The sequence below is a fragment of the Scyliorhinus canicula genome, unplaced genomic scaffold, assembly GCF_902713615.1.
Source record: "Scyliorhinus canicula unplaced genomic scaffold, sScyCan1.1, whole genome shotgun sequence".
NCBI classification, from domain to species: Eukaryota; Metazoa; Chordata; class Chondrichthyes; order Carcharhiniformes; family Scyliorhinidae; genus Scyliorhinus; species Scyliorhinus canicula.
Genome location: NW_024055499.1, coordinates 1,956,785 through 1,976,261, shown reverse-complemented (window position 1 = coordinate 1,976,261; position 19,477 = coordinate 1,956,785). Strand labels below are relative to the sequence as shown.

General features: G+C 46.3%; 1 protein-coding gene across 2 annotated transcripts; it reads right to left on the bottom strand.

Moving 5' to 3' along the window:
- Positions 1–8,412: 8,412 nt before the first annotated feature.
- On the bottom strand, positions 8,413–18,629 carry LOC119960413 (gastrula zinc finger protein XlCGF7.1-like). 2 transcript variants are annotated; one of them, XM_038788129.1, is made up of 2 exons: positions 18,552–18,629; positions 8,413–10,158 (listed from the first exon to the last, which is right to left on the bottom strand). In XM_038788129.1, the coding sequence occupies exon 2, from the start codon at positions 10,047–10,049 to the stop codon at positions 9,348–9,350; it is 702 nt and encodes a 233-aa protein (XP_038644057.1). In that variant the 5' UTR covers positions 10,050–10,158; positions 18,552–18,629; the 3' UTR covers positions 8,413–9,347. The 2 variants fall into 2 exon arrangements, 1 of the variants encoding a protein (XP_038644057.1); XR_005459405.1 differs by lacking the exon at positions 18,552–18,629 and adding an exon at positions 11,296–11,401 and having other exon boundaries at positions 9,477–10,158.
- Positions 18,630–19,477: the final 848 nt, after the last annotated feature.

The window sequence follows — 19,477 nt, the reverse complement described above, 5'->3', positions numbered from 1 at the left end:
GGTGTGACAGCAGGGTGGACGAACGACTGAATCCCTTCCCACAGTCAGAGCAAGTGAACGGCCTTTCCCCAGTGTGAATTCGCTGGTGCTTTTGCAGGTTGGATGAATCACTGAATCCCTTCTCACACTGAGAGCAGGTGAATGGCCTCTCCCCGGTGTGAATTCGCTGGTGTTTCCGCAGGGCCGATGACTGATTAAATCCCTTTTCACACACTGAGCAGAGGAACGGCCTCTCCCCAGTGTGAACACGCTCATGTTTCAGCAGGGTAGATGAATCAGCGAATCTCTTGCCACAATCGGAGCAGGTGAACGGCCTCTCCCCGGTGTGAACTCGGAGATGTCTCCGCAGCGTAGATGATTCAGTGAATGCCTGCCCACAATCAGGGCAGGTGAATGGCTTCTCCCCGGTATGGCGACGCCGATGGATTTCCAGCTGGGATGGGCAAATAAATCCCCTCTCACATTCTCCACATTTCCACGGTTTCGCCATGATCCAGATGTCACTGCCTCTGTCCAAGTTGAAAGATGATTCGTCCACAAACACAGAACACAGTATGATCCCTCCCCGCTTTGTGAGTGGCGCAATGTCTTTTTCAGACTGTGCAAGGGTTTAAAGCTCTTTCCACAGTTTGTACAATGGAACCCGCTAAATTGGGTGTCTGTGTGTCTGTGTATCCCGGTGCTTTGGCAGTCACACTGATTTTTTAAATCTTTTGAAGCAGCTGGAACAGGCAAACATATCTCCTTCTAGATTCAACGGCCGATGATATTCAGGTCACTATGAACTGAGTGACTCGGTCAGATCTCAACTTGCGTTTGGTTTGAGATTTTCCTCCATAAATCCTCCCCTTCCATTATCCTGTGAAAGGAGTTTGCAAACGTCATTACTGCCGGTACAAAATAGAAATTCAGAACAATGTTTTCCTCTCTCATTTACTGAAAAGCTATAAATCTTCATCCAATACATTCTCTCTCCATTCTCACTCTTCTGTACCTGGTAGGCACCCTCCAAACTCTACTGAAGGTTCTGATTCAGGCTGATTGACAAATCTATGCTCACTGCTTCCTACCCTGAACACAGAGACCTCACAATCTTCATGCAGGCTGCCAGACAGATGCATGTCCCTGGCCCAAGGATGGAATTGAACCCGGGTTCCAGCTGCTGTGAGGCAGCAGTACACCACTGTGTTGCCCTCAAGGAGATCGATAGGCCAAATGGCCTCCTTGAGGGTTGCACTGTGGCAAAGTGGTTAGCACTGCTGCTTCACAGCACGAGGGACCCAGGTTCGATTCTGACCTTCAATTCCTTGCTTTGTGGAGTTTATATGTTCTCCTCTGTCTGTGTGGGTTTCCTCCTACAGTCCAAAGATGTGCAGGTTAGGTGGATTTTCCATGTTAAATTGCCTCTTGGTGTTGTTACATCACCCTGGGTTAATGTGCGGTTAATTCCAGCCCCACAGACCCAGCGTCCCAACACCAGTGAATTAACTAACAATTTGTAGAAAGTATCCAAGATCTATGGCCCTAAACTGCTCCAATAACTTTAAAGCATCAGGTTTGTAAGTGAAACACGACAACTGTTTATTCATAACAAAGATAGAAATAATTCAAGCAATAATTATAATAGAATAATAGCCAGATAATCTACCAGTCCCCCCCCCCCTTTTACCATCTGACCCTCCGCCAAAACACACACAAGACAGAGACACACAAAGGGAGGAGAAGGGGTAAAAATAATAAGAGGATGAATATGAAATGGAAGATGTGTGTCCTTGCTTCGGATGCTGATATCGTTGGTATGCAGCTGTCCTCCCAAGCAAAGGGGTGATTGTAACCGCCGGTTGGATCGCTAATGAGGATCTTTTGGCAGTAGCATTCAGCAGAAGTCCCAGCTATAGGATTCCCAATGGGGGAATCACTTTAACTTGTGTTAACCTGGGCCTTCACTCCGAACGAACAGCCACAGTGCTGTGTAATTCTTAAGCTCTTGGTCTCACTTTCGCCCCAGCTTCAACCTGTGATTTAAACTTCACTGCTTTCCAGACTCACCAGAATGTCCCCGAGCTTTACTGAGGAAAATGGAGTATCAGAGAAGAATCTTCCACAACATCTTAGAAAGGTGTGGTAACCTTTCAGGGAGTGAAACCAAAGAGTTCCCTCCAGCTCTGTCCTCAGGATTAAACACCCACAGGCTGGTTAGAAAGGGAAAGTTGGCAGATCCATTTACCTGGAGTGAGCTCCAGGTTTGACAGAGTTTTACCCTTTCATAGAACATAGAACAGTACAGCACAGAACAGGCCCTTCGGCCCTTGATGTTGTGCCGAGCAATGATCACCCGACTCAAACCCACGTATCCACCCTTTATCCGTAACCCAACAACCCCCCCCCCCCCCACCCCACCTTACTTTTTAGGACACTACGGGCAATTTAGCATGGCCAATCCACCTAACCCGCATATCTTTGGACTGTGGGAGGAAACCGGAGCACCCGGAGGAAACGCACGCACACACGGGGAGGACGTGCAGACTCCGCACAGACAGTGACCCAGCCGGGAACCAAACCTGGGACCCTGGAGCTGTGAAACATTTATGCTAACCACCATGCTACCCAAGGCACTCAAGCCCAAGGCAGCCCAAGAAACTCAAAGAGCCTCCTTCAGCTCCGAGTTTTAAAAAGAACTAAAAAACAGGAAACACAGTCTCACAGGGGATGGACTGTTCCAGAGAAAAACCTGACCAATTAGCACAACCCATTGATAAGGCCCAGCAATCTGAACCAGTCCATTGGCCGACAGCCAAGTCCATTAAGATGTGCCATCAATGATGTCAGACCAAATAGCATATCCTGCTGGAGATCCCTGTTTTACAATTAAAGGTGAAGTCCATCTTAAAGATATTGGCATATTGTTGTCCATATACAAATAATTAAATAGAATCATAAAAACATCATAGAATCCCTGCAGTGCAGGAGGAGTCCACTCAGCCCATCGAGTCTGCTCCAGCCCTTTGAATGAGCACTCTACCCATTTACATTCTCTCTTCTACTCGCCTTAACCCCATAACCGAGAACCTAACCTGCACATCCCTGGACATTAAAGGGCAATTTAATGTGGCAAATCTATGGTGGCACAGTGGGTAGCACTGTTGCATCATAGCTCCAGGGTCCCAGGTTCGATTCTCGGCTTAGGTCACTGTCTATGCAGAGTCTGCACGTTCACCCCATGGCTGCGTGGGGTTCCTCCGGGTGCTCTGGCTTCCTCACACATGTCCCGAAAGATGTGCTTGTTAGTTAATTTGGACATTCTGAATTCTCCCTCTGTGCACCCGAACAGGTGTCAGAATGTGGCGACTAGGGGATTTTCACTTCATTGCAGTGTTAACGTAAGCTTACTTGTGACAATAAAGATTATTACCTAACCTGCATATCTGTGGACTCCACATGGAGGCCGGAATTGAAACTGGGTCCCTGGTGCTGTGAGGCTGCAGTGCTAACCATTGTGCCGCCATGCCTTTCTAAATAGAAAAACAGAAATTAAAAGGGAAAGAAAGGGGCAGACAGGGATCAAGAAGAGGATCCTTACAATGTCCAAAAGGTTAGGTGGGGTTACAGGGGAGCGGGCATGGGCCGAGGTAGGGTGCTCTTTCTGAGATTCGGTGCAGAGTCATTCCTTTCCCTTCAATTCCTGCAAGTTAACAATTGAAGCCCAAAATGAGAAAACAAATAGAAAGCGGGAGAAAAGTGATTTACTCACAGATGTTGCTCACAGGAGGAAGTATCAGTCTATCCAGCTCAATTTTCATTTACACAAAGCCCGCGCTGATTGACTGGAGGACCAGAGTCCTTCCGGTCCTCCAACACTTCCCATTGGCCAATATCTCAGCATGCAGCTCGGGGGATAACCCGCAGCTTACCCTCTCCCTTGGACATGCGCAGTCGCAGGTCACGGGGGGGAGGGGCGATCACCGGAGCGGTAGCCGGATGCGTGAAGTCGTGTCCGAGATGGGTGGGGGCGGGGCTAGGCCTGCGCTTTGGAACCTGGAGACGTCACCACGGAGCAGAGTGATTTCTATTGGCTGATGCAGGCAGGATTCCATTGTGACGCCACAATACGGAAGTTGAACAATGAAATTGCCTCTCAGCAACATCTGGGAGGAAATCAGTGTTTCCCCCTTTCCATTTCTCTTCTCATTCTGGGGCAAATTGGTGACTAAACCCTGAACTTCCTCTGGTAGCCACAGGTGACTGACCTTTTTGGGTTCTTGTGTATTGAAGGAATATAAACAATGTAATAATTATGGAGTCTATCAATCGCCTGTGTACCGTCACACCTTTTAATGCATTTTCCCCAATCCACCACATCTAATTTGTCCTTTAAACCTTCATAATTTCCTTTGTTCAAATTTAATACCCTGGCTGCAGATTGAAATATGTAAGTCTACCATAATCTGGTCACACATCTCTAAACGTTCTTTTACAGCAACATTATCAATTAACCCTTTATCATTACATAATACTCGATCTAAAACACCTTGTTCCCAGTCTGTTCCTCAATAAGGCAGCCTGCTTCAATGACTACCGACCGGTGGCTCTGACATCTGACATCATTAAATGTTTCGAATGTCTAGTCATGGGCCGGATCAATGCCAGCCTCCCAGACGGTCTTGATCCATTGCAGCTCCCCTAGCGCTGCAATCGGTCGACAGCAGATGCTATCTCTTTGGCCCTACAATCAACACTCAGCACCTTGACAACAAGGACACCTACATCAGATGTGTTCATAGACTACAGCTCCGCCTTCAACACCATTATCCCGACAAGACTAATCTCAAATAACGACGGGTCAGTCAACAGAAGGGAGATAGATCACATGGTTGCATGTGTACCGAAAACAACCTCTCTCTAAAAGACGGAAAGACCAAGGAACTGATCATCGACTTCAGGAATTGTAATACGACACATGCCCCCATCTACATCAATGGCTTCGAAGTGGAGATGGTCGATAGCTTTAAGTTCCTGGGGGTCACCATCACCAGTCTGTCCAGGTCCACTCATGATGATGCAACAGTCAAGAAAGCCCAACAACGTCTCTACTTTCTACGGAAGCTAAAGAAATTCGGCATTTCTGCATCGACTATCACAAACATCTACAGATGTGCGATAGAGATCATCCTATCCGACTGCATCACAGCCGGGTATGGCAAATGCTCGGTCCAAGATCACAAGAAAATATAGTGTGGTGAACTCAGCCCAACGCATCACATAAGCGTGCCACCCACACATTGATTCTGTCTACACCTCCTGCTGCCTCAAGAAGGCAATCAGCATTGTCAGAGACCACACCCACCCAGGGTTCGCCCTCTTCCAGACCATTCCATCAGACAGAAGATACAGAAGTCTGAAGACCTACACATCCAGATATAGGAACAACGTCTTCCCTACAGCTAATAGACTCTCAACAACGCTCCCTCAGACTGATCTGTTTCCTGTAAGAACACTATTCACAATGCCCTATGCTGCTCTTGCTCATGTATTTTCTTTGTTTGGCAATTGTTCCGCACTGTAACCAATCACTGTTTGTCAATGTACCATTTGTCAATGTGACTCTGTCAATTATTCTTTTTGTCTACTGCGTACGTACTGTGTACATTCTCTTGGCCGCAGAAAAATATTTTTCACTGTACTTTGGCACATGACAATAAATCAATCAATCAAACTCTGGCCCCATCTGCCCTCTCAGTTGGGTATAAAAGTTCCCATAATGTTATTCCAAAGAGCAGTGGTGTTCTCCTTTGTTTACTACTTAATATTTATCCCTCAATAGGCATTACTGCATGGCACTAAGGACCTGGGTTCGATCCCAGCCCCAGGTCACTATGTGACGTTTGCACATTCAGATTAATGTCTCTCAGAAGTCATCAATGTAGTGAATTATAAAGCATATTCTCACCTTTGATTATATAAATTTGGTTAAAAGGGTACAGAAAGGATTATCGAACATTGTATTTGGATTTCAGCCCCAGGGAGGAGGGAGGAGTGTGCGGGACGGGGATTTACAGCTTTGGGGAAAGAAGAGAGGAAAAATGTTACCCAGAAACTGGAATTGTCTGTTCTGAATTTCAGTTACAGGGCATTAGGAGAGGACTTTCAGACTGGAAACACAAATCAAATATCACATCAAGCACCGACAATGTCATTCGGTTAATCAGGACCTGAATATCCTCAGACTATGAATGTGGAATGAGAAAGTTTCCTTTGTGGGAAAATATTCAAGCATCAGCATGACTGGAAAATCACTGAGACAGACGCGCACCCGAGTGAGAGTGTCCCAGTGAACTGACTGTGGAAACATCAGTGTGACTGGAAAAGCACCGAGACCCACACAACACACACCCGAGTGAGAGAGTTCCAGTGAACTGATTGTAGAAACATCAATGTGACTGGAAAATCACCGAGACAGACATGCACCCAAGTGAGTGTGTTCCAGTGAATTGACTGTGGAAACATCACTGTGACTGGAAAAGCATCGAGACCCACACTACACACACCCGAGTGAGAGAGTTCCAGTGAACTGACTGTGGAAAAGCTTTAACCTGTTACACAGCCTGAAGGAAAGATCACACCATTCACTGCCGGGAGAAACCATCCATGTGTTGTGTGTGTGGCCGAGCTTCAACTGATTGTCAAAAGAGGAGAGGCACAAAGACACTGACTCCATGGAGATACCATGGAAACATTGAGATTGTGGAAGTGGCTGTTCGGCAGTTTAGTGCGAATCAGGTCAAAGGAGCAATGGGTGAGTTTCACAAACAATATGAGCTCTGAGAGAGCATGGTGAGAGACAGCAGGAAAAGAGGGGAAAGATGTGAGTTCAGAACTTGGGCAAGAAAGGACTTTAGAGGCAGTTTTACTGAGTGGTTTAGTGGAAGAGGAGGAGCAGGGATTTTCACAGTAACTTCATTGCAGTGTTAATGTAAACTTACTTGTGACAGTCATAAAGATTATTAGAATCAACAGAATCCGATTGTTTCAATGGGTGGAATTTTCCAGCCCTTACTGCTGGTTGGATCTTCCAGACTCACCAACCGTCTTGCGGCGGGCTCCCATGCAGCAGGACGGGTGAACCATGCAAAAGGCCGTAGACTTTGACAGGACTGGAAGATCCTGCCTGTGGCCAGTGGGAAGCCACAGGAGGACCGGAAAACCCTGCCCAATCTGAATGACAAAGAAGCCACAGGAGAACCAAAAAACCCTGCCCAATCTGAGTGACAAAGAAGCCACAGGAGAACCGGAAAACCCCGCCCAATCTGAGTGACAAAGAAGCCACAGGAGAAGCCACAGGGGTGAAGGTGGAGGAACAGGGCAGAGGGAGAACTTAGGTTAGAGATATTAAAAAGACTCAACACACAGTATTTAACACAAATAATTGGCCGCAGAAAAATACTTGTCACTGTACTTCAGTGCATGTGACAATAAATCAAATGAATGGCCGACTTCTATTCCTTTTTTATGAATTTTGAGTACCCAATTCATTTTTCCAATTAATGGGCAATTTACCATGGCCAATCCACCTACCCGGCACATCTTTAGGTTGTGGGGGTAAGATCCATGCAAACATGGGGAGAATGTTCAAACTCCACATGGACAGTGACCCAGAGCCGGGATCAAACCTGGGACCTCGGTGCCATGAGGCAGCAGTGCTAACCACTGCGCCACCCTGCTGCCCGAGCCTATTCCTATGGAATATTCATTGTTTTACAGAATGATACAGCACAGATTGAAACCATTCGGCCTAATATACCAGTGGTGGCTCTTTGAAACATCCATCCAATTAATTCCACAGTCAGGCTGGCTGAGCCAGAACAATGACTATCTGCTGTAGTAATCCGAGAGACTAATGAATGCAGTTGGATGCTTCAGAGGTGCTCGCTGCTTTGTGGAGAAAATTATTGACCTGTGTATTAAGCTATTTTAAAAGCTCACTGACATCAAAACAGAAAGTTCTGGAAAAGCTCAGCAGGTCAGGCAGCATCTGTGGTGAGAGAAACAGAGTTAACGTTTCAATGCTAATGTGACCCATCTTTGAACCTGAACTGGACACTCTTTTGTCCTTTATTCTGACATTAAAACTTCCTGTAATTTTTTTCTTTATCAAAACCATTACAAGTCCACTTGCAAAGATGATGGAGTCAAAGACCTTGGATAAAAATGGACTTCCGAGACAGTCTGACCCGGTGGGCGAGTGGAAGGAGGGAAAAGCAGAGACAGATGATCAGACTGTCTCAATCTTAGTGACAAACTCCACGAGCTCCTCACGCTTGTTGTTGGAGATGAGGATGGAGGAGACGGAGAGGAGAGCCCTTCAAAAGGAACTAATTTGTTTTAGCGATATTAATAAGACTTAACGCACAATAATTAACACAAACTGATTTTTATTCAGAATTTAATTCTTAGAGCTAGGTTGGAGTTTATGAACATCGGCAGCAACTGACCCCAATTAACGTGTTTCAGTCCAGGATGTGATTACCATAAAAATCCAATCACTGAAGTCACTTGTGAACTTGCTGGTGCATCAGCAGTTTGGATAACCGAGTGAATCCCCTCGGACACTCGGAGCAGGTGAACGGCTTCTCCCCCGTGTGAACTCGCAGCTGTAGTGAGGCGAGAAGATAGTCTGAACCCAGTTCTACAGTGTGAACATGTTAAGGGGACATCAGTTATCCAGAATTGTTTTAAAACTCCTCACAGTCTGGGTATTTAAATGGTCTCTCCCCAGTGTGAACTCACTGATGTCTCAGCAGATTGGAGAAATGTGCAAATCCCTTCTCACAGTGGAAGCAGGTGAACAGCCTCTCTCCAGCGAGAAATGTTGGTGTGGCTGCAAGTGGTTCGAGTGTGTCAGCCCTTTCCCACACTGGGAGCAGGTGAACGGTCTCTCCCCAGTGTGAGTGCACTGATGGATTTTCAGCTTGGATGGGTAATCAAATCCCTTCCCACAGTCTCGCCATTTCCATGGTTTCTCCCAGTGTGACTGCATTTATATACTGGCAGGCTAGATGATTGGCTGAAGCCTTGTCCACACACAGGACACGTGCGGTTCTTCTCCACTGTGAACGGTGCTTTTTCCTGCTATGTTCAAAATCTGATTCAGTTTCCGATAAATTCGGTAAGTGTTAGATGCTGATATGATATTTGATTTGTGTTTCCTAACTGCAAATCCTCTCTTTCAAAGACCAACTATATTAACACCTATAACTGAGCTGGAGTTATTTTTTAATTAAGCAGAAACAGACTCAGATGGACATGGTTCAGTCCTGAATATGATCACCAGCAAATTCCAATCACAACAGTTACTTATGAATTCGCTGGTGTTTCAGCAGGTTGGATGACTGACTGAATCCCTTCCCACACAGGGAGCAGGTGAATGGCCTCTCCCCAGTGTGAATATACCGATGTGCAAGTAGGTGGGATGATTGAGTGAATCCCTTCCCACACTGGGAGCAGGTGAACGGTCTCTCCCCAGTGTGAACTCGTTGGTGTCTCAGCAGATTGGCTGAATGAGTGAATCCCTTCCCACACTGGGAGCAGGTGAATGGCCTCTCCAGAGTGTGAACTCGCTCGTGTGTCCGCAGGGTGTATGAGTGAGCAAATCTCTTCCCACACTGGGAGCAGATGAACGGCTTCTCCCCAGTGTGAACCCGTTGGTGTAATGCTAGGTTGGATGACCGATTGAATTCCAACCCACACTGAGAGCAGGTGAATGGCCTCTCCTGAGTGTGAAGTCGCTGGTGTCTCAGCAGAGTGGATGTGTGAGCAAATCCCTTCCCACACTGAGAGCAGGTGAATGGCCTGTTCCCATTGTGGCTGCGTCGATGAGTTTCTAGCTGCGATGGGTAATTGAATCCCTTCTCACAGTCCCCACATTTCCACGGCATCTCCCTGTCCTGACTGCAATTATGTTCCGAAAGGCCAGATGATTGGCTGAAATCTTGTCCACACACACAACACATGAACAGTTTCCCCCCACTGTGATCGGTGCTTTTTTCTTCCATGTTCAAATTACGATGATGTTTAGGTTACAATAAATTGGCCGTCTCCATCAGATTCTGATATCATTTTCGATTTAAGTTTCCTGACTGCAAATCCTCCTCTTCTAACACCCTGTGAAATTGATTTGAAACAGAATAAAGGGAGTGAGAGAGAAACCACAAAAACACAAAGGCAAGTTGTGAAATTGAGCTGAATGAATCTGGTCATTTGTGGGGCCGGCACTAAGAAAAAGTGACCACGAAAACTGCTGGATTGTTGTAAAAACCCAACTGGTTCACGAATGTCCTTCAGGGAAGGGAATCTGCCAAAGTTGAGTCCCACTCACTTACCCATCACCCCTGTGCTCATTGACCTACATTGGGCCCTGGTTAAGCAGTATCTCAATGGAACATTCCCATCCTTGTTTGCAAATCTTGCTCTATCCTATTTTCAGCTGCACAGATGTTTAAATCTTTAACCACAGATCAAACAGAAACACTTACATTTAGGTCCTCATGAACTGAGTGACTGTCAGATTTTGACGTGAATCTTAGTTGCGTTTTCTGAGGGAGGGAGCGAGCGAGAGAGAGAAAGAAGGGATTTTATATGTTGATAGCTGGTAGCCCTCACCCTCCACGGGCGTTTTCCATTGTTTTTTGAGAGTCACACCAGCTCCAGAGACATGGAACCCCTCACAGGTAACAGAGCAGAGCACTAAAAGCTCAAAATTGTTGATAAATGCTCAGAGATACTCAGCTGTGAAGCAGTTTCATTGTTTTCAATATTAAAATGTCCCACTGTAGCCTGCAGCTGGAAAGATATCAGCAACTCTGGAGTCGGAGGAAAAGTTTCCTAGTTGAGGAAATATCCAGGGAACGGGGGGTGATGTCACCGTGCAAGTGTCGGTGCGTGATGACATCACAGACAGGAAGTCAGAACATCTGGATCTGTGCAAACCACATATTATGGAGGATGTGACGGTCCTTGAGAGAGTGCAGGGGAGACTTACCAAAATAGTTCCAGGAATGAGGGATTTTAGTTGCAATGTTAGGTTGGAGAAACTGCGGTTGTTCTCCTTGGAAGAAAGGAGATTGATTTAGGTACAAGTTTCTGATTGATTTCGGTAAAGTAGTTAAAGAAACGTTGCTCCTTCCAGCTGATTGCAAAAGGATTTCAGGACACAGATTTAAGATTTGGAGCAAGATCTACAGGGTGATATGAGGCAGAAATATTACAGTGAGTGGTAATGACTTGGAACTCAATGCTTACACTGAAAGTGCAATAATATCCAGGTCCTGATGAATTGAGTGATGCTGTAGGAGTTTGATGTCAGGATTCGCTTGTGTTTCCTGCCTGCAAATCCTTTTCTAATACCCTGAAAATGAAAGTTACAAAAGCCATCTTTGTCAGTCCAAACAAGAAATTCAGGAAAAAAGTAAACCTATTCTTGGTTTGAGTTTGCTTTGCGTAAATCCTCGCTTTCTAACCCCCTGTAAAAGGATTTTCCAAAATTAATCACTGTCAGTCCAGAATAGAAATTCACAACGTTCTCTCCTCCTGCTCCCTGGTCCAGGATGAACACTCATACTCCCTGCTACACTTTGCCCCTCCATGTCATCAGCAGTCCCTCTATTCGAGGATGATGTTTACTCAGGGTAGGTTGAGAGATTTGACATGGTTCTTCATGTGACTGGACACAGTCGTAGATCTTTAGACACATGGAGGAGAATAGCCCAAGAGGTAGTGAGAACTGAAAAGCAGAACGTCTTTCTCTTCTTTTCCTGCTCTGCTTCAACAATAAGACGTTGGGACTCAAAGGCTAATGTAGATTGATGGTTGGCTTCATTCTGAACATAGGGTAACAAATACCTCCCAAAACAATCACCTCCTTCAACACATCCCAAAAGACATGCTGTTAGGAGAGTTGGACATTCTGAATTCTCCCTCTGTGTACCCGAACAGTGCAGGAGGCCATTCGGCCCATTGAGTCTGCACCAACCCTTCGAATGAGCGCTCTACCCATTTACATTCCCTCGTCCACCCGCCTTATCCCCATAACCAAGAACCTAACCTGCACATCTCTGGACATTAAGGAGTAATTAAGCGTGGCCAATCTACGGTAGCACAGTGATTAGCACTGTTGCTTCACAGCGTCAGGGTCCTAGCTTCGATTCTTGGCTTGGGTCACTGTCTGTGCAGAGTCTGAAGATGTGCTGTTAGGTAATTTGGACATTCTGAATTCACGCTCTGTGTACCCCAACAGGCGCTGAAATGTGGCGATAGGGGATTTTCACAGTAACTTCATTGCAGTGTTAATGTATGCCTACTTGTGATGATAAGGATTATTCTTTTTTAAAACATTGCCTCCAACAAAGATGGCGGCTCCACATTGGCCCTGGTGAGCTTTACCCCAATAAAGAATCGCCCTGGTGAGCTTTACCCCCAATAAAGATGGTGGCCGTTCACCCGGTCTAACATGAGGATCTGCAGCCCCGCTCGGTACAAATTGGGTCAGGTAAGCTCTTTTCCCAGATTTGCGGCTCACACAACATGTTTATGCCCGCCCACCACATGCTTCTTCGCTCCCTCCGCCCCGTCAATTGCCTTTTACCGATTTTAGATCTCAACAAGGAGCTGCTGTCCATCGCCATTACCCACACTGCGCATGCTTCAATCAAGTCGAGTCCCGCCCCTCATTCACTCCGATTGGTTGGAGGATCAGCCGCGCTCGCTCGGTCCTCCAGCCCCACCCATGCTCTTCCTATTGGTCCAGAGCTGTCGTCAATCACCCGGGCATTGTGACGGTTCCAGATGGTGAGAGCGGCCACAGGCTCAGGCTGATTGTCCAATAATAACAGTGAGAGTCTCAGTGGGACAATCAGACAATAATAGTGGAGATGGGGCCCAGAGGAGAAACAGCAAAGGATTCACTCAATTTGAGAGTAAGAAACAGTTCATAAGTTCATAAGATATAGGAGCAGAATTAGGCCATTTGGCCCATTATTATTATAAGTGAGTCTGATCCGCCATTCTATCATGGCTGATATGTTCCTCATCTGTCACCTCATCTGCAGAGCAGGAGCTGGATTCCAAAATCAGCTAGAGCATCTCCTCCCTAGAACACATGACCTAGGAGCAGGAGTAGGCAATTTAGCATCCAGAGCCTAAACACCTTCAATGTGATCATGGCTGATCTCGTCGTGGCCTCAACTCCAATGTTCTGCCCGTTCTCCATAAACCTTTATCCCCATTACCAATTAAAAATCTGTCTAACTTCTCCTTAAATTTACTCACTGTCCCTGCATCCACCGCACTCTGGGGTAGCGAATTCCACAGATTCACAACCATTTGGGAGAAGTAGTTTCTCCTCAAATCTGTCTTAAATTTTCTACCTCTTTAATATGGTCTTAAGAAAGCAAAAAGGGAGCATAACAGAGAGGTCACAAAAACAAGTAGGCAGGTTGTGACATTGGGCAGAATCGATGGGACCAGCATGAGAAAAGGAGATCATGAAACTGCTGGATTATTGTAAAAACCCAACTGTGATGTTAATATCCTTCAGGGAAAGGTACCTGCCATCAGCTCTGAACCTACACAAGAGTTTGCCAGGACATTAACAGAACCTGTCACCACACCAGCTACAAAGATGAGGGCACCGGTGTAGACAAACACCATCACCTACAAATCCTCTTCCAGTCACACATCATTCTGAGTTGGACATTTATCCCTGTTCCTCCATCATCAGTGAATGGAAATTCTGCAATTCTACCAAAATGTATTTTGGAACACCGTTGTAGCTTGAAACACTCAATGGATATGCTTGTTAATCAAACAATGCTGTATTCTATTGCAATGTTGGACAACGTCTGCTTAAAAAATAATTTCTCCTGGAACCTACCTCCCTTTAGTGTCCCACATTGGAAATTTCCGGACCCAACAAGTCAACTGCGGTTTGGACCCGTGGGAAAGACTAGAACGAGGTGACACACTTTAAGAATGAGACATGGGGGGCAGCACAGCGGTTAGCATTGCTGCTTACAGTGCTGAGGACCTGGGTTCGAATCTCGGCCCTGGGTCACTGGCCATGTGGCGTTTGCACATTCTCCCCGTGTTTGCATGGGTTTCACCCCCACAACCCAAAGATGTGCAAGTTAGGTGGATTGGCCATGCTAAATTGCCCCTTAATTGGAAGAAATAATTGGGTACTCGAAATTTATTTTTTTTAAAAGAAAAAAAAAGAATGAGAGATGGGGAGAATATGAAGGCTAAAATGAGGATAATTTTTTTTCCCCGAAGTTCATTAGTCTGTGGAATTCACTTCCCAGAGAACAGTGGAGGCTGGGATATTGAATTTATTTAAGGCAGAGTTAGACAGATTTTTGATAGACAAGGGAGACAAGGGTTCTGGGTGCAGGGGTTGGTGGTGCAGACAGGCAAGGGGAACTGAGACCACAACCAATTCAGCCCTGATTTTATTGAATGGTGGAACTGGCTTGGAGGGCTGAATGGCCTGTTTCTGCTCCTAAATCATAGTCAAATGGGTTAAACCCAACAGTATCTCCTCCATCTCCACTTCAGCCCAAATTGCTTTGCATCCAATGCCCATTCTAACTGAACCCTGCTCTTATTTGGTCTGCCCAGCTTTTCTGTACCTGTGCATTCAGTCTTTTGGATTAAGAGAAGATGTATTCACACACACAACTGTTTTTTAGGTTGAACTGTGCTCCTTGGGAGAGGTGTACTTTCTCTCTCGCTCTCTTCCGCCGTGCCCCATATTGGTGTGTGCTTTACCAGTGGTCTGTGCTGCCCGTTTGGTGGTGATGTGGTGATGGTGATTTCTGCTGATGTGGTGGTGGTGGTGGCTTGAAATCTGGTGGTATTGGTTTCTTGTTGATTATTCATTGGTTTCTATTTTATAACAATAACTTTTATTGTCACAAGTCGGCTTACATTAACTGCAATGAAGTTACTCTGAAAATCCCCAAGTCGCCATATTCCGGCGCCCGTTTGGTTTCACTGAGGGAGAATTCAGAATGTCCAGTTTTGGTGTATTGTGGATATTTTTACTGTATTGCTGATTGTTTTGTATTCAGCTCTGTTCTTTTGTAATATGGAGTTGTTCATAAACTAAAATATCTGTATTCGCCCATGCAGGGAATTCTGGGTAGCATGGTCCACCATTTAAATGGAAGAAAGGAGAAAGATGATGTGTCAAAATCATAGAAAAGAAGAACGATATAAAACAACTAACATAATTCGCTTCCATTCCCCATCAGTATCAGCCAAAATTAATATATTCATTGCAATCAAGTACTTTGACTTAAATCCTTAAGTTTATCAATTGAATCATGATTCTTTAACTGTATTTCTGAATTCAGATTCATGTCCTCATTTCTTTCCTCCTCTGAGCCTCTGAACTCTATCAGACAGAGTAATGTAGGAGAGTGGACACTGATTGTCCTGGGAACAGCAGCAAGAGGAGCTCACAGGCCAGAAGGGCAAGGGAGCAGTGAGGTCTGTCACCAGACTTGAGGGCTGGAATCTGAGTGAATGTAATTTTTTTAATAGTGTCACAAGTAGGCTTACACTGCAATAAAGTTACTGTTCGGGTACACTGAGGGAGAATTCAAAATGTCCAATTCACCTAACCTGTGGACTGTGGGAGGAAACCTGAGCACCTGGAGAAAACCCACACAGACACGTGGAGAACATGCAGATTCAGCACAGACAGTAACCCAAATGGGAATCAAACCGGGGTCCAACAATTTATATTTTAAAAATGTCTTCCAACAACTGAGCAGTTTGCTATTGGTTAGTATTTGATTTCCTGAAGCTCCTGTTTTGAGTTTTTGACAGTTCTATGCCAAGTGAGGTGTTTAAATGCCTTTCATCTGCCTCTCTGCATATCGATGTTCATTAAAGAACAAAGAAAATTACAGCACAGGAACAGGCCCTTCGGCCCTCCCAGCCTGCGCCGATCCAGATCCTTTATCTAAACCTGTCTCCTATTTTCCAAGGTCTACTTCCCTCTGTTCCCGCCCATTCATATACCTGTCTAGACGCTTCTTAAATTATGCTATCGTGCCCGCCTCTACCACCTCCGTTGGTAAAGTGTTCCAGGCACCCACCACCCTCTGCGTAGAAAACTTTCCACGCACATCTCCCTTAAACTTTCCCCCTCTCACCTTGAAATCGTGACCCCTTGTAACTGACACCCCGACTCTTGGGAAAAGCTTGTTGCTGTCCACCCTGTCCATACCTCTCATAATTTTGTAGACCTCAATCAGGTCCCCCCTCAACCTCCGTCTTTCCAACGAAAACAATCCTAATCTACTCAACCTTTCTTCATAGCTAGCACCCTCCATACCAAGCAACATCCTGGTGAACCTCCTCTGCAACCTCTCCAAGGCATCCACATCCTTCTGGTAATGTGGCGACCAGAACTGCACGCAGTATTCCAAATGTGGCCGAACTTAAGTCCTATACAACTGTAACATGAGCTGCCAACTCTTGTACTCAATATCCCGTCCGATGAAGGCAAGCATGCTGTATGCCTTCTTGACCACTCTATCAACCTGCGTTGCCACCTTCAGGGGACAATGGACCTGAACTCCCAGATCTCTCTGCACATCAATTTTCCCCAAGATCCTTCCATTGACCATATAGTCCGCTCTTGAATTTGATCTTCCAAAATGCATCACCTCGCATTTGCCTGGATTGAACTCCATCTGCCATTTCTCTGCCCAACTCTCCAATCTATCTATATTTTAGGATACATAAATTATTCTCCCTGTGTCTGTGTGGGTCTGATGCCACAACCCAAAGATGTGCAGGGTAGGTGGATTGGCTACACTTAAAAGGATACACAAATTGATTTCCCTCTCATTAGATATCTATTTTCCAATATTAGATGGATATGGTTTCCTACATCGATGCTACGACCAAGAAAGCATAACAGCGCCTATACTTTCTCAGGAAACTCTGGAAATTCAGCATGTCCATGTTGACTCTTACCGGTTTTTACAGATGCTGCATAGAAAACATCCTCCTGGCTGCGTCACAGCCTGCTGTGACAACTGCTCAGCACAAGACCATCAGAAACTACAGAGAGCCATGAACACAACCCAGTCAATCACGCAAACCCGCCTCCCATCCATTGATTCTGTCTACATCCCCCGCTGTCTTGGGAAAGTGGGCAGCATAATCAAAGACTGCTCCCATCGGACAGGAGACACAAAGGTCTGAGATCACGCATTAACAGATCCAAAACAGCTTCTTGTACGCTGTTATCACACTCCTGAATGACCCTCTTATGGACTGATCTGATCTCTCCACGAACTTCTCGACTGAATAATGCTGCACTCCGTATGCTTCATCCGATGTTTGTGTCTATGTATTTACATTGTGTATCTGTTGTATATCCTCTGTTTTTCATCTAAGGAATGATCTGGCTGGATTGTACGCAGAACAAGGCGCTGGATTCTCCGATCCCCGACACGGAAATCGTGTTCGGTGACGGGGCGGAGAATCTGTTTTGACGCCGAAATCGGGATTGGCACCGGTATTCGGAAGCTCTGCCCCCCGAAAATCGGTGTATTCTAGGAGTACGCCGCACACGGCATGGCCTGAAGCCATTGCCGGAGGACCGCCCCGCAATGCTCCATCTCCGACCGGTCGAGTTCGCGACGACGTTGGATTCTCATGGTCCCAGCCGTTCAGCAACCTTGCATCATATTCAGTCGGGGAAGGGCCGATCCGCGAGCAGGGGGGGGGGGGGGGGCTTCAATTGGGAGTACTGTAGTGGGGAGGTCGGGGGCATGCAAGCTGCCTAAGGGGATACTACTTTTGCGGTCCGGGTCCGTGGGCATAGTCTGCCTTGAAGCACAGCGAGGCCGCTGCTGGTCTCACCCTGTGCATGCGTGGCCACGGATCCGGCAATCCTCCAGGCTGTATCAGAAGCTAGAGATGGGAGCTATACGCTGCCTCCCTGCTAGCTCCCGCCTCCGCCTCCCCCTCCCCCGGAGCAGGGAATCGGTGGCTGTTTTGTGCCAATTTTCCTCGCGTTAAACACCACCGCTTACATGCTGGCGTGGGAACTTGGTCCAGCCCAACACATTTCATTGTACCTCAATGAAAATTAATTTATATTCCCCTTCGTTCTGGTTTATAATTGAGGGCCTGCACACTTGGATTTATGTATAATTTTCATCCCATCCATCCAATCTTCAAATCATAGCAAACAAAAATCACTAATCACTAATTGGGATGATGTATGGCGTATTCATTACCCGGCATTCCGCGCGGTGGTGAATGTCCCCCATCGACACCGCAGGACAGCAGTGCGCAGGCGCATTGCCTGGGAGTAGTTAGAGCATGCTCGGTGTGTGATGGCGCCTGGGAAAGAGACGCTTCTTTCTCTCCTGGGCAGCGGGTAAGGATGTGGAAATCCGAACGAAGCGATCGAACCAGCTCTGGAGGGAGAGTTTTTAAACACCGCGTGAAGGCCCTAAACCAGGAACACGTACCTGTGGGTCCTGCGTTTGCAGCTTCGGGTCTTTTCCCCGATAACAGGCCTAGTTTTACGGCCGCCATCTTGATTCAGATGGAGCGGTGCGCATGCGGGGTTGCGGTGACGTCAATAATGGGCGGCGCTTCATAGTCTGTTCCAGGCCAGGTCCTAGTGCCCGAAAATGAAAAAGACCGATGCTGCAGTGTCCCTCATCTTGATTCATTTATTTGTCAAGTTAAAAGGGTGATCTCTTTCCCAATGTTCCCAATTAAAGGCCTGATTTCCCCAGGAGATGGTTGACATTTCAGGGAAAGTAAATTAACATTGGGCAGAGATATACCTAATGTAGCGGCATGGTTGTACAGTGGTTAGCACTGTTGCTTCACATCGCCAGGGATCTGGGTTCGATTCCCACTAGGGTCACTGTCTGTGCGGAGTCTGCACGTTCTCCCCGTGTCTGCATGGTTTCCTCCCGGTGCTCCGGTTCCTCACACAAGCCCTGAAAGACGTGCTGTTTGGTAATCTGGAGATTCAGAATTCTCCCTGTGTACCCAAATAGGCGCCGGAATGTGGCGACTAGGGGCTTTTCACGAACTTCATTGCAGTGTTAATGTAAGCCTACTTGTGACAGTAAAAAAGAATATGATGTTCTGAAGGTTAGTCTTTGGCTTTCTCTACACAGGGAGCAGCAAGTAGAACAAAGAACATAGAACGATACAGCGCAGTACAGGCCCTTCGACCCACGATGTTGCACCGACATGGGAAGTCAAAAACTAAAGGCCATCTAACCTACACTAAGCCATTATCATCCATATGCTTATCCAATAAACTTTTAAATGCCCTCAATGTTGGCGAGTTCACTACTGTTGCAGGTAGGGCATTCCACGGCCTCACCACTCTTTGCGTAAAAAACCTACCTCTGACCTCTGTCCTATATCTATT